We start from the raw sequence: 16,139 nt of genomic DNA on the forward strand, positions 1-16,139 counted from the left end.
CAAGCATGGCAGTGATAGTATCACGCTCTGGGCTGTTTTCGTGTCAGTGGTAAATTGCACAAACTGAATGGAATTATGAAGTAGGATGACTACCTCCAAATTCTTCAACTCTACCTCAGATCAAAAACTAGACGGTTGAAACTTGGACACAAGTCGGATGCTCCAGCAGGACAATGATCCCAAACATACATTTAGATAGGAAAAAGCAGGCTAACATTAAACTTCCTGAACGGGCTTCCCAAATCCCTCATCTCCATCCTATTTGTGGACTACAACAGGTCTATGCCAGGAAACCAACAAATTTAAAAGAACTCTACAAATTCTGGCAAGAGCAGAGTTCACAAATCAAGCCAGAATTAAGTCAAACGATTGTTCGTGGCCACCAAAAAGATCTGCTTAAGGTGCCACTTGTTAAGGGACAGTTTACCAAATATCAATGCATATATTTGAGGCTGAATGTATACTTTTGAGCACCCGATTCTTGGGTTGTTGTTTTTTTTTTTTGCACAATCATTCCACCTTGGAAAAAGAAATCATTAAAAGCTCAGATTTAACGTGACATTTATGCACATGATGAGGGCATGCAAACCTCTGACCATAACTCCGTGTTGTCCAGTATGTGTAAACACTTTCTTTTCTTGCAGAAATAGATGTTTGTTATCATTTAGAAGTGATGTGATCCAACAGTGTGCCCCTAAGACCAATGTCCACAGCTGGGGTGCACAGTCATGGCATGTCTTCAAGCTAATCAATAACATATAACATAAAAGAATAACACACATATTGATGTGGGATTCTCTATACTCACTAGAGATTGAATATCATTCAGTATATAATTCAGTCCGACTGAAAATCATTCGGACTACAGACTGAATACATTACAGTATGGAAACGTGTGATCCTCATACAAAAACACCTTTTGGCAGCCTGTGATGAAGCACAGTAAAACAATGCAGTGGCAGTATGGCTAAAAACTCCTGTCGCGAGGGCATTTCCCTCTTCTTCTTTTTTTTTAAACCACACGACTTTATTAAATGAACACAGCTACACCTGTCAAACACGGCAAAGTAACATTAATAATAACGGCTGCACACTTCTTAGCTGGTACAAATAAAAGACAAGGTCAGGTCGTGAAAACACACCTTGTTTTGGCTGTGCTGAAGTCAAACTCCTGGAGCTTTCAGTCTCGTTCCTGTTTCACTTTTGGTGAGCTGACGAGCTAGCCAGCTAGCTGCGGTAAACTTAAAATACAAGCATGCGTTCCCGGAGAGTAACTGGCGCTCACTGAAAACGCTGCTGCCGCGGTGGGTAGCTCTTCCTACGACTGCGCCGTTATCGCTTAATGCGGCACATTTCATAGGAAAGCGGGTTTTCGGAGCGTTTGACGCGGACCATCTGTTGGTACGAACCACCTTAGCTTAGCAGGAGCAGCGGGTCACGGCTTGGTCCGAGCGCATGACGTCATGCTCGTGTGCGCCGAGAGTTCTTTTTTGATGCATTCAGGTGAAAGTAGAAATTTCGGAACACTTGTGCAAATCGGTTTTTTAGTCTTCACTCATCAAAACGTTTGACAGAAAATTAACGTTTTAAGTCTTTCAAGCAGAAAGGCCAAACATTTACCGTTCATCGTGTTTAAATGGGAGTACGTGCTGCTTTTATTTTTTCATATCAAAGTCGATTTGATAAGGTTATGCTTTCGAACTACAGAGGCAGATGCAATTAAAGGCATCGCCGACAGCTCTCAGGACCAGAGTTGCTATGGTTTATATCTTATTAGTTTTTATGTTTATTTCCTTTTGGCTTTTTGTTTTTAATTGATTTAAATTTCACTTCAGTCTTTAATTGTTTGAAAACGTTTTATAAGACAAAAACCTTTTTTTTAACTCATACATACAGACACACACACACATATATATATATATATATATACACACACACACACATATACATATATATATATATATATGTAGACCTCCAACAAAAATGGAAGTCAATACTGATGGCTCTATCGCTGTCATTTCATTTGCTAAGACATTTTAGGATACTGAAAGTTAACTGAATTATTTCCTAAAAACTGAGTTCTATAGACCAGCGGTCCCCAACCCCCGGGCCTCGGACCGGTACCGGGCCACGAGAGTTAAGGCTCAGGTGTGAAATGCATGGTTTTTATCGGTTTTCAGCATTATTTTGTCATCGTTTTTATCGTTAACTCGGTTTTCCTGGGTCTTTTCACGTGTGTTATGAATAAATCTTCATTTTTTCGGTACCGGTACTAGTTTTATTTTGTTGTATTTATCCGCAACACCTTAAAGGCCGGTCCATGAAAATATTGTCGGGCATAAACCGGTCCGTGGTGCAAAAAAGGTTGGGGACTACTGCTATAGACTATTCTCATTTTAGAGGCAACGATCCAAACATGCAGCAGGAAATTTCAGTTTATTTCCAAACACTTTAAAATACAAAAATCCATAAGTATATAAAACATTATATACATCTTCATGGTTTTTTTGTGAGAAAGATCTTCACACCAAGCCTATTTAGCGTCACAGTTTCAGTCATCACTCGAACCCTTTCAGTCACTACAGCTTCCTCAGTTCCTCTATGTGGCCGATGAGCTCCTGTGGCATTCCCAGTTCTGACACCACGTCAACGCAGCACTGCAGGAGGAGGTGCAGCTCCTCAGTGGACCCCGAGCAGTTCCTTTGTGGCCTGTGAGGAAAGTCCGAGTCCATTGTCTCTCCCTTCCTACAGCAGTCCGACTCTTCACAGTGCTGCTCGCAGCAGCCCCGGTCTGCCCGTTCCACCTCCAGGTCCTCCATGCTCTCGGAGACGTCGCTCACACTGGGCGGAGGATTCTCCAGAGCGTTCTTGATACCGTTCGCTATTCTGTCTTCATGCTGCGTGACCCTGTGCAGAAGGTCAGTCACAGAGGATGGGACGGGCTTTTCCGGATGCTGGATCTGGCACCAGCACCATATAGCGCTGCGAGACACAAAGAAACAACAGAGTCACATTCAATGGCACACAAAGGACACTTCAATGACAGTTGGTACAAAAGAGACTCGGGATGTTTCTGTGCAAGAATGAGGCTGAAACCTCTGAGAGGATTTCCATGTGGCATGAACGAGGACTTCTCAATTACAGAGATTTCACTGTGGATGCTGTCTGTTATATTTGATTGTTTATCCTTAATATATCCTTCATTGAGCAATTATTACAATCTCGTGATTTTTTAGAAACTGAGGGGGAAAAACATAAATAACACTTTGTAAAAATTTCTCATTGGACAGTTTCTATTGACAGGGACAATGACTGACTCTAAACTACATGATTATAGGCAGAGTCCATTCCTGTTGGTGCCTTATTGGCTACTTTATACACATCCTATTTGAGTCAAGCCCACCTTTTATCAAGTGTTCAGGCTGCTGCTGGTGTAACAGCGTGGGTCAGTTTCTTGGCACACTTTGGGCCTCTTAATACCAGCAACATTTAAATTGTTGTGTTTACCCAGCAGGATAACACACCATGCCACAAAGCTCAAATCACCTCAACTCTTTTTTTTTTCTTGAATGTAACAGTGAGTTTAGGGTGAAAATTCCCTCCACAGAATTCATGAATTGAGTCCCTGTTCTTTTGATATTTTCGTGAGATCGTCAAGCCAGTCTCTGCCAATTTTTGTCATTTTAATTTAATGTTTATTTGTGCAATACTGGTGAATGGACTGATAGATGAGGTCAGGCAGGAGTCTCTGTAATGAGAGGAGGGAGATGGTGGAAGAGAACCTGGAGGTATGGTCTCTATCGTTTGATCAGGTGTGTAAACCACCCAATTATTAAAAAAAAGAAAAAAAAGAAATCCTTTTTAATTGTGTGTGGACAGCTACTGATACCGATACTTGACTTCAGGAGGTCACCAGTAAGTGGTGTGACAGTGACATATGATCACAACTTCAAGCCACTGTGTATGGGACAATACAGTTAATCAAACTTTTAACCAAAGTATAATTCGTTTCCACGAATTATAAAATAAGGCAACAAATTAAAAAAAAATAAAAAATTTAAAGTCTGCAGACTCCAGGGTAGACCCAGAATACATTGGGCTGGACAGATTACATATCTGTCTGACCTAGGAATGCCTTAGATTCCCCCAGGAGGATCTGTGAATTGTGGCTGGGGACTAGGAGCTCTGGGATACCCTGCTTAGCCTACCTACCTACTCTCATTGCAACTCAACTTCGGATAAGAAGAAGACAATGGCTGGATGAGATACATGTGCAATCAAGGAGCCCAAACCATGTATATCATGAAGTTTTAAATAGACATGTGTATAACCCCTTTAAAATGATGTCACTTTAATATGTGACATCTTATTAGATGTTATCATGTTATTGTAAGGGTGACAAGTCACGTGCGGGGCAGATGTATGACGTTATTGATGGTTTACCTGACGATTCCTCTGAGTCGTCCCACAGCCACAGTCTGAGCTGCTCCCTCCTTGAAGCCCTGTCTGAATCCCACCGTAAGCGAGGCATCCTCAGCGGTATCAACTCCGTCCACATACCCGTCCTGAGAGAAAACATGAGCGAGTTAAACACAGGACAGAAACAAACATCACAAAAACAAACACACAGGACGTTTAGCACGCAGAGCCGGTGTGAGTTAACATTTCAGGATCCGTTTTTGATGTGAGCTAACTTTACCCTCAGTCGCTTTTTCATGTTGGCGGTCCACTCCTTACTCTGTAAGCTAAGCTCGTCCGCACTCTCGTCGAAGACATCGTCTCCGCTCACAGGCAGAGCTTTAACCCAGGACATGACGATTTAAAAGCAAAAACACCGTTTTAAACGCACTAGCATGGAAGCTATCTCCTGCTTCTTCTTCTACGGCAAGCGCGCTTTATCCTCGATGGAAAACTGTATGTGCGTGCGCGCCACCCTCTGGCCTGGAGTACAAAAAGCCGTTAGTCAACGGCAGTGCTACCGATACCAATGCCGATACTTTTAATCTATAAAAGCGGCTTATGGGAGAGCAGTGTGTCATGATTTATGATGAGATAATCATCATCATTTTAATGACTGCTAAATCATTGTGATTTTTACTTTCTACAGTACTTACTTAACATAGTAAAACACACTTGTCAGATTTTCGTGTATCTTGAAGCTGGGTTATTTGGAGACCTAGAATGTAAATGTACCCATCCCTGAAGCACCTTGGTTCAGCTTGTATAGATTATCTACTATAGGCTATAAACAAAATACACATGAAAATCAACATAGAAAGGTTCAGACAACTTTCATAGTTTGTCTTTGCGGTATATGTATATTTTTCCAAAAGAAATAATTTAACATAATTCAATGAGCTAAATAGTAAGCTTACAGGATAGAAACAAAATATCAATCCTTTCACACTAATCTAATACCAATACCAGTGTTGGTATCAATGCTATCAATATCTGGATTAATCCGCCCGCCTCTTCTGGGAGTGCCAAACTAATTTTAGTTCATGGGCCAATGTGTGTCCAAATTCAGGAGCTGCGGGAGGAAATTAAAAAAAAAAACAAAAAAAAAACACCACAATAACCTGTAAGAAAACAATAAAAAAAGAAGTCTTTGTATATGTATTAATAGGAAAAAGTTTATTTGTCCATCTTGCAATAAAATGTCATGTCAGAAAGTGACACAGGTGATTGTGACATAAAGTAAAAAGTTAAAGTATATTGATCAAACTGGGCGTGATCTTAAAATTAAGAACTAAAAGTTAAAAAAACAAAAACAACAAAACACACAAAATTCCAAGATAATGAAAACTAATAATTAATAAATGTAAACAAAAAACAAAGAAAGGAAAAGTACAGCTTCCACACCTTGGATAGGTCACCAGTCTATCCCGAGCCAAATTACAGATAAGATGAATTATTCTGATCTCACATTCACGCTCTGCATAGTTACATCTTTGCTTTACTTGAAGTAAACAATTTGTGCAAAGGAACATTCTGAGCTTCTGCTTCACTGACAGCCTGTCTGTGATGGTTTGTATGCATACACCTGAACCAAAAGTCAATTCAGGAAGGTCTTATTTTAAGGGAGGAATTTCCCTTTAAAGAACACTCTTCTTCGGTGGTATTGATGTGTAAAATGACATCCTAGGCTGCGCACTGCCACCTAGTTATTTTACCCAGCAGGCACTGACAGTTTGAGCCTGCAGAGGGCGCTGAAGACCTACTTTAAAACTGAGTGTGGTCCACACGCTACATCAACACCATCATCATCACCATCATCACTGTGGTTCAGCTCAGAAGGTTTCCTGCAGTCTGTTTGCTTTATTCTCGTCTTCTAATTCTTTTTATATTTTATCTGTGTGGTTTTTTTTAAATCATCATAATTACACAGAGGATGCTTCATCTGTCAGTACTGCTTATTTTGTTTTATTACTTAATAACTGCAACATACTTATACATACTTGAGTATGTAAACCATCATCACGTTTGATTGCAAGGTTTTTAAGATAAAATGGAAGGATTAAAAATATGGGTTTGGGCGTTTCTTTAGTGTTTGTAATTATGCACTGTCGAGAGGATTATTTGGAGAGGCAGTGATTAGCGAAAATTCTTACAGCATCCCAATTAAATCAAATAATAAGTCAAAACATGGCTTGGGTGTGGCATATGCTTATATGTGGCATATAGCAAGATCATATAAAAACCAGAACAACACAAAGAAGGAAAAATAAACAATAATGTAATTTTCCATGTAGCTCTTTAGGACATGTTGTAAAGGACTTTTTATTAGTGCTGTGCATTACTGCAAATTTTGGTATCGATCTGATACCGAGCACTATTGCCAATACCAGTACCAATATTGACACTTTTGACTTAGGAAACCAGCTTATGTAGGTGAGAGCAGTGTGTTATGATTTATCAGATGAATCATCATTCATTTGCAAATTGTGAACACATTTGATTGACCACTAATTCCCTGTGATTTAAAATTTTCACAATAATTATTTAACACAAACACACCTTTCAGCCGTCCATGCTTTTTAAAACTGTGAATGTAAATGTGCTACATACTATAAATAAAGTAGACCTGACATTCAACACAAAACGGTTCAGACATTTTTCATAGTGTCTGTTTAAGGTTTATTTTTATTAAAAAAGATCTTCAAGGATAGAAACAAAGTATCGATCTTATCATGTTAGTATCGAACTAATACCAATATCAGCACTGGTATCGATACTATCATTATTTGTATTGATCTGCCCACCTCTTATTCTTTTTTTTCATTTAAAAAACAGCTGATTAGCAAAATGTGGAACAATATAAATGCAAAATAAATGAATCTTGTGTATTTCACAATAAAACATAATTTCAGTGCGAGAAACTGCTCAGACGCTGCTGCTTGAATCACAGTCTGGTGCATCTTTACAGCTTCCTGTTTAAGTTTTCAAAGAAAGAAATGTCATCCGTCATGACAAACACATTATTCACTCATCCATAATGCATCTCACCTCCCTTTTTCCCACTGTTGAGAAGAGAGAGTGGGAGAAATGGGGAAAAAATAAAACAAGCCCCTTGTTTTATTTTCAGATTTTCTCATTCTTCATGCCACGCTTTATGGAAAACACAGGAGAGAGTGGACAGCGGGTAAATGCATTTCACCTTGGTGGAGTGCATTTGCAGCCGTGGACAACAATGGCCTTGAGAATACTCTGAGGCCACGGTGGAGTTGTCTCTGTTCTGGAAATGGAGTCGGCCCGGAGGCCTCATTCGCGGCAGCCACACCTTCAGTCCCCCTCGCTCAAAGAGTCAAAACAACCAGCCGGGGCAATCACCTGACACATTTCCATCCAATTTCCACTGCAGAATGTGTTCATTTTCAGGCTAATGGCATGTCATTTTGCAGGAGCCTTTGGTCAAGAATTAATCCTGGAATCAAAACAGATTTTCCGGGGAGCAATCTTCCATCAAGTATTGATTTTTTTACACTCACAGAGCCTGTACTCCCTAATTTAACCTGACAGCCAGCAGCACAATGGACTGGGAGCACCTTGGCGTCTCACAGAGGGAGCTCTCCTCCTCCTCCTCCTCCTTTTCTCCACGAAGTGAAAGAGAGATTGGGAATGGGGGAGAAAAAAAAGGACTCCCTGATGTATAAAACAAAGAGCACTGGTTACAGAAAACAGAGAGCTAAAGCTTCCGTCTCTCTGTTTTACCTCTAATTATGTTTTCTAGGATAGTGCAACTTGGGCAGGTGAGGCTGAGAGGGGAAGAAGGGAAAGTGTTCTGGGGCCATCAGCTATCATTATGGGCCTGTTGACATCTGCCTGTCTTTGAGTGATTCTCATCTGTGATTTCCCCTGGTCATTTTCTGCAGATGCACGAAGAGGGGTTTCATCATGGCCCCATAAAAAAGGCCCAAAGTGTCCGCGCAGGCCTTCACTAATAAGAAAGCAAAGACGTGTCCGACCATGTCACACTCCTCTCCCATCCATATCCGCTCTCTTGATGCCTTTAGATATGCAATCATTCTCTTTTCTCTCCCTCTCCCCCTCTGTGTGTGCTGTAAGTATACTATACCCTACGTAGAGGTCAGTGGGATGAGAGGATGATGGAGGGCAGGGCCAGTCATTTTCCTCTAGCTCTTAAAGCTGCGATGACCCATGCGCAGAAGAGTTGCACTTTGCCAGAGGGCCTTTTCACGTGCTGCGTATAAACTACCTGACAGAAGGGAAACTGTTTCACTTTTTAATCTGCCGCGTGTAGCTCATGGTCGTCCATTTCAAGCAACATATGGAGCGGCGTTTCTGTTTGGTCATGAGATTAGGTCACAAGTTTGCAGCACATTTCCTAGTGCTAAATGGATACGATGAGTCCCCAAACTCTTTATGCATAAATATGGTATACGTGTTATCCAAATCACCAGTGTTTCCTCAGCGTTGCTATGGCTTCTGCTCTAAGAGATTGTACAGACATAATTAAGGTGCAAAGTTCTTAAGTGTTTTATTTACATACAGTATATATATAAATAATCCTAACCCATTGAGATAAGAGATATACTGATACAGCAATTTAAATTTGTGACAAAATGTTTTATTTCATTTGATTTTGACTTATTACACAATTAAACCTGCTCAGAAAAAGTGTTACTTGTCCACTTTAATATCGGTCTTACTACTTATGCCAGCAACTTCTAAATGAATGCCACCGGATTCAGAGTAACAGCATTTTCAAAGACATCACCTGTGTCATTAAAACTGTAAAATTATGAGTGAATTTTTTGAAGCAAAGCATATGAGCTACAGTCTGTATACGAGAGATGGACATGGCCACTGTGACATCATCCGCCAGTTAGTGAAGTCATGTCATGAAGCCTTAGACTCACCTTTTGTTTTGTAGTCTCATCTTAAAGCATAGCCAACTTTATTGTTTTTATTGTTTTTTTAGACTCTGGTGGGGTCCATATTTAAAAAAAAATAGATAACATGTTATGTTCTGAAAGACGTGAAACTAGTATTTACTAAAGTCATAAGCCGAGTGTGTCTTCTCATCAATCAAACTTCTTTTTGCACCTACAGAAGTCGTCCCCTGCTGGCACATTAACTTCACTTTTCAAACAAAGAAAATTGGATATATTTGTTTGAAGTTTGGAGGATTTAATCAATCAGGCACAACATTTTGACCACCTGCCAAATATTGTGTTGTGTATTGTATTGTGTTGGTGCCCCTTTTGCTGCCAGAACAGCACTGACCTGCTGAACAACCGTGTCATCCGGTTGTTCAGGGATGACACGACGAATCCTACTTCCGGGCCTAAAGTAGTCTGCGTTTAATATGGCTTTTGTGTTGTTAACATGTTTAATGTTATGTATTTTCTTCTATTTAATCTCAAAAAGCTCCAAAAACAGTCAGTGATCACTGTTGACCTCCCTCGGCTTTTATTACCGCTAATCATTTATTTAAGCTCAGTTTTTAAAACCTTAGGATGTAACTACAGCCCAGCCCATGCAGCAGTATATGAATGACTAACCTCGTATTGTGGATGGATTATCTCAGTTGTTCTCCTGGCTGAAGTTTGGTCCTTTTACAGCATCCTGCCATGCGATTACATTTGTTCCTGACCACCGAGAACACTCACGTTAACTCTTATGGAGTGGAAAAAAAGTTAGCTTGTTTATATTATGCTAACATAGCTGTGTCGCTAGCGGTCACATAGCACATCATTATATACCAGCTAGCCCAACTTCAGTAACCCTACAAACGTCACTGCTGTTTAGTTTTCTGTCTTCATTTATGTTGGAAGTGATAACAGAGCTGTACGTTTTAATTTGTTTCCAAAACCCCGCAGTCAGGACATGCTATATTGTATTTAGATAGAAGCTAGCGAGCTAACTTCCTGCTAACTTCTAACTCCGTTAAATGTCATAAATTCCGTTTTCATGGATGCCTGGATGTTAAACTCAATTGTTACACCTGGTAGAGCAGAACGCTGATCATTTTATTAAAGATGAAAGACTTTAGACAGTTTTTCAACTCTCAGTAATGCCATAGTGATCGTTTGATATATGGACCTGCAGCGGAGTTTAGGTCCAGACATGGCTAGTGACGTCAGACTTAACGACCGGATTACTCCCTGTTCCAATTCTAATGCTCACATGACCATTGTTGGTATTTTTGGCGCTGCCCAGCGGTCAGCATGGGCGCTCTGACTGGTCTCCAGCTGTGCATCCTCATACACAAAAAACTTTGATGCACTGTCTATTCTGACACCTTTCTATTGTTTCTATCAGAACAATTTGTTGGATCGGACCGGACGGGCCATCCTTCGCTCACCACTTGCACCACTAAGCTTCGACTGCCCATGACCTTTGTCTCTGGTTAATCACTTTTCCTTCTTGGACCACTTTTCATCGATCACTTGCTCCCTAATATATCCTACTCGCTTCATAATCTTATGCCTGATTGGTGTAAGTCCACTTTCTTTTTGTTGCACACTGTTAAATGTATTACTCTGTTTTCAAAAGTACTGCATCACCTACTTGTTACACCTACAGGAGCTGCCTGACCACGCCATGAAGCTCGCTGCACACAGTTTTTGTGCTGATGTTAATGCACAAAAACTTATGCACTATGCACCTCAGCACTCTCATATCCCGCTGTGTAACTTTATGTGATCTGCAGTTTCGTGTCCATTTGCTGTGGTTCCTAAACACTTCCACTTTGCAATAACACCACTTACAGCTGAAGGGAAGAAATTTCACAAACTGACTTGTTCCAAGAGCAGCATCCTGTTACAGCTCCACACTTGAATTGTGAGCTCTTTACACTAACCTATTCTTTCACAAATGTTTGTAAAGGTATAATAAAATATAACGCAAGGTCAAAGTAACATTATGTATTTAATCAGGAGCAAAAACGAGTTCGTGATGGGGCCTTTAGCTATATTACACATAAAGGTTTTATTTTATTTTATTTTTGCCAAATATCCAAGTGTCTGGCTGCTTACTCTGTTCAAAGTGATGCATTCAGTATTTGTATTTTTACGGCTAAAAGCTTGTATTAAAGAGCTGGATGTGAACTATTCATTGAAGCGTTATTGACCATTTTCTTTATAGATCGTGTTTGTGTGAAGCAGGTGGGAAGCAGAGTGAGCAGGCGCGCAGCTGCAGCTTCTCCCCAGGTTTGCTCGTGGTACTTTGCAAACACGCTCCCGCTCTAAAACAGAGACATCACAGCCTATAGACATGCATTCAAAACCCGGGCTGCTAGAAAGTTAAATGGGCCGATGCAATCAGCTGCTGAAGTCAGACAGGTGTCTCTGTAAAGACCAGGCTATTAACTCCTCTACCTGCAAATACCTTGCATTGTGTCATTGCTAATAATGCTGAAAAAAAGGGCAGGGGGAAAAAAACCCAAAACAGAAACAAGAGTGAAAGCAAAAGGGATCATATGCATGGCCAACCTCGATTGCATGTGAGGATTGGTAATTGCACCCCCAGAGGCATCTGGGTGTGCAGAGTAGCAAAGTGGGAGACGCCTGAGCAGCTCGGGCTTCACAGTCAGTGTACCAACATCTCAACCCCGAGGAGGAAGTGAAAACAAGAAGGCGGAGGAGCGGAGGGTGAGGGATATACAGACAGTTCATTTACCCAGAACATCAGCCCACCACGCATTGTCTGAAAGATAAGGAAAGTGAATGCATCATGCCTGATGGAAAACAAAGGCAGCAATTTAAAACCATCTGCATCCAACACATGCACTCTCTCCCTCCACCTTTCTGTTTCTGTGTCCTGACTGATATTGAAACATAATCCATTTGGAGCGCCGACGTGTCATTATATTTCTGCTCCCTCTCCCCATTCAGGACAATTTCAGGTGGCTGCAGGTTGAACAGGAATGTTTTATTTCAACCAGTCAGACAGTCAAGAGTCTTCACTTTGAATCTGCTCAGAAGACAAAAAAAAGAAACTCCCCAAAAAACTGAGATACAAAAACAGGACTTACAGTTTTACTTTAAATTCTTCTTAAGGAGACCTCAGCTGCTCCTGCTAGCTTCTGCAGGTTCAGAAATAAATATATATATATATTTATATATAAAAAACAATCATTCACAAAGATTCCGAGATCAAAACTCGTCTTTACTGGGCGACTGTCTTTACTAGAAACATCACACACCACAAAGGCCTCTGACTACTGTATTCTGCACTTAGATCTTAGCAAAGAAAGAAGAAAAGAATCAAATGTAGGTTTTCCAAGAGTTTTCTTCAAAATACGTGTTGAGTCTTCCTTTTGTTTTACTGTGTATTTCTCCAAGCCAGTGGTTCTCAAACTGTGGGGTGCAGGGGCCCCACTGGTGGGGCGTGGATGACCGGGGGGGTAAAACACGAAGAGAAAACAAAATGATATTTCACCAAAAAACACAACTTATTTGATTTTTTTATTGTTAACAAATGCTAAAAATTGGAGAGTGTGAACTTTTTTTGGCTTATGAATTTGGGCATGTGAGAGAGAGTTTGTGAAACACTGTAAAAGCATTTTCACTTATTATGCGTAATATCCTTCATTAGACACTGTAAAATTATGATATTATTTTATGCCATGTTATACCCCTAATTAAAGATGGTGAATTATTATGTAGTTTTAGTTTGCATTATTCTCCTGAATTAGAAGAAGCTGATAACTATTGCATTAGTTAAACTGATTTGCATTACATTAAATTGCTGACTTGTTGTGAATGAATGATATTGTTTTATGATGCATTATATTGCTGAGTTATAAGAAATACTGTTCGCAGAAGGTTATTGTCTAATTTGTCTGAGTAGAAGAGGACAGAGTGTGCTGGAGTTTTCTGCCCCATTTCAGCAGGAGCAGATAAACAGGGAGCCAAGGTCGTAGCTTAGGCGCTGTGTGAGAGAGAGCATGTGAATGTTTAGGCTTTTTATGATAAGGTGGAGGCACCAGAGGTTATAAAAGTTTGAGCAATGCTCCACCATTTTGAGATTTTGAGGCTGTCTGCATCAGTGTCCATCTCCCACGTGTGTGATCATTAAATCATCGTTTGACTCAACCCGGCCGGACCAGTGTTGTTATTGTGGTTTTTTCTCTTGTCTCCATCCCCAATATTTTGAACCTTAACAACACTCAGAGGAGTTCGCTTATAACTCAATCTACTATAAAATCCTAAACGCTCAGAAGTGTTTGTTGATGACGTCAGGGGTGACGTCGTTGCCCACCTCTCAATTTTAAATACACTTAGTCATTGAGGGCTAGCAGGAGGGACCATGCGCTTACCTGCTGCTCCTTGGCAGGTAGCTCCATGCCCTCCTGGGTTTTAATTGCACCTTAGAACACATATGCATCAACACTACAATGAGCGGGTGGAGGGAGGTTTGGAGTCTTCTCCCACCCCCATTCTCTGCGGCCTGCTGGAGCGGGGGGGCTAGTAGGAGGAGTTGGCCGTCCGACTGCGGTCTGGGGTGTGGGGCCTCCCTGCTGCTGCGGAGTCGGGGTGGTCTGCCTCTCCCCACCGCAGGGAAAAGGGTAACACCACCTGGGTCTGGGTGCAATTCCCCCCTCCAGGGGCAAGGGTACCTAGACCCGGTTTGTAGAGTACGCTTGGGGAGTGTGATTGTGTGTACAGCGTCTCTTTATGTCTGTCTCCACGTTGGTTGAGTGTGGAGTGAGTGCATATGAGAGCATGAGGGTGGGAATGGATGTTTGTGTCTGTGTGTGCCTGTATGTCTGTGTCTATATGTCAGGTTGGGTATCAGACGCCACCTCTCTGGGGACACCTCAGGCCCTCCAAGGTTTGGAGGCCTATCTCCACCCACCACCACTTCCCCTGCCGGTGGCGGACTCCCTCAGGTGTCGGTGTGTTGGTGGTTCTTTGTGTCTGGGGGTGGGCGTCCGGGTACACACCGGCTCACTCCTTGGCGGCCGCTTGTTGGGGCCTGGGGCCTGGGGCTCGCTCGGGCCCCTTTGGAGGTGGGGTGCCCCCGGCCTCTCGGCCTGGGGCTCGGTCACTCAGGCGCAGCTGGGGGCCGGCGGAGCTCACGGGCGCGTCACTGCAACCCCCCCTGGCTTCTGCTCCGCGGCTGCTGAGTGAGCCCTCATCTGGGACTCTCCTCAGCTCTTACTGGAACAGTGGCGCGGCTGCCCCTCTGTTGGTCTTCCATGGTCTCTTGTGTTCTGGGGGCCTCTGGATGTCTGGAGTTTTGATCTCCTCCATACCCGCTTCACACCCTGGAGGACGGGGCTGTGGCCCCCCCACACTCCCTAGCAGATCATTACATGGAGAAACCTTTGGAATGCAAGCATGCTGATCCACACAGGTATGCACACATGGGTATTCACAGACGCGGACTAAAGCTTTCTTGGCTGCTGCCTCAAAGCACACTGTGCGCTGTCTATCTTGCGTGCTGCACAATATCGTTTATTACTTAGTAAATACTGATATCTATGACTAGCTAGTTTATTGTGATGGTGCTTTGTTTTCTCTATTATTATGTTGCTCTTTGTTGTTTGCTGTCTCCTCTGTTTGTTTGTTTGTTTGTTTGTTTGTTTGTTTGTTTTTTCTCCATACAGGTGACCCAGGAGTTTTTTTTTTTTTTTGTCTCTCTTCCCCCCCCTTCTCACCGTCTCTTCTCCCCTTGGGTTTTCTTTCTTTCTCTCCCCCTCTCTCTCTCATTCATTCCCCCTGTCCTATTTATTAAAAAAAAAAAAAAAAAAAAAAAATGACAAAGGATGAACTGAAGCTCTGCCATCACGTAATGTCGCATACTGCTGTTTCTGATGTCATTTAAAAAAAAAAAAAAAAAAAAAAAAAAAAAGAAGTGTTTGTTGATGAAAAACATAAATACAGTACAGAATTATATTTGTTAGGTTTGGGAAGTTTAAAATATAAAAGATGTCAGAATCTTGACCCACACTAAAGTAAGCATGTTCAAATTTAATTTTTAAGTATTATTTTAATATACTTTTAATGAAGACATTACTAATCCATGTAATCAGTTAGGTCTTTGGTCTTTTTCTAAAATCTAAAGTTAGAAAGGAAGCTGGAAAAAAAGGTTAGATTATGGGAGTTTTTGTTTTTTAAAAATCTACAAAAATCATTTTACAATAACTTATTTATTAGTTTTTTGACTAACTGTTTCAGCTTTATTGCATACTCAGTTACCAGGGGCAACAAACCTACCTTATTTTTCACCATTCTAGTACCTGGTCAGGCACTTTTTTTTTTTTTTTTTAGATCTGTCTTAATTTCTAAACCTTGTTTAGATTCAACAAGGTGCTGGACAACATTTGTCAGAGATTTTGGTCCATATTGACATTAGAGCATCACACAGTTGCTGCAGATAGGTTGGCTTCATATCCAATGTGCCGTAGAGTTTTAAAAATGCTTAGTTGGTGCTAAGGGGCCCAAAATGTGCCAAGAAAATATCCCCTACACCGATGATATAAAGCAGGATGCATCCATGCTTTCGTGCTTACACTAAATTCCCTACCATCTGAATATGACAGCAGAAATCAAGACTCATTACGCCAGGAAAGATTTTCCAATGTGTTACTCTCCAGTTTGGTGACCCATAATGAATTGTAACCTCAGTTTCCTGTTCTTAGTTAACTGGAGTGTCATCTGGTGTGG

General features: G+C 41.3%; 1 protein-coding gene across 1 annotated transcript; it reads right to left on the reverse strand.

Moving 5' to 3' along the window:
- Positions 1-2,417: 2,417 nt before the first annotated feature.
- On the reverse strand, positions 2,418-4,925 carry otulina (OTU deubiquitinase with linear linkage specificity a). The gene is made up of 3 exons (XM_085285952.1): positions 4,700-4,925; positions 4,444-4,565; positions 2,418-2,982 (listed from the first exon to the last, which is right to left on the reverse strand). The coding sequence occupies exons 1-3, from the start codon at positions 4,811-4,813 to the stop codon at positions 2,580-2,582; spliced, it is 639 nt and encodes a 212-aa protein (XP_085142078.1). The 5' UTR covers positions 4,814-4,925; the 3' UTR covers positions 2,418-2,579.
- Between the last annotated feature and the right edge of the window lie 11,214 nt (positions 4,926-16,139).

The sequence above is a fragment of the Mchenga conophoros genome, linkage group LG9 (assembly GCF_057382185.1).
Source record: "Mchenga conophoros isolate Kocher_MC1m ecotype Shallow Benthic linkage group LG9, M_conophoros_male_GT1.1, whole genome shotgun sequence".
NCBI lineage: Eukaryota > Metazoa > Chordata > Actinopteri > Cichliformes > Cichlidae > Mchenga > Mchenga conophoros.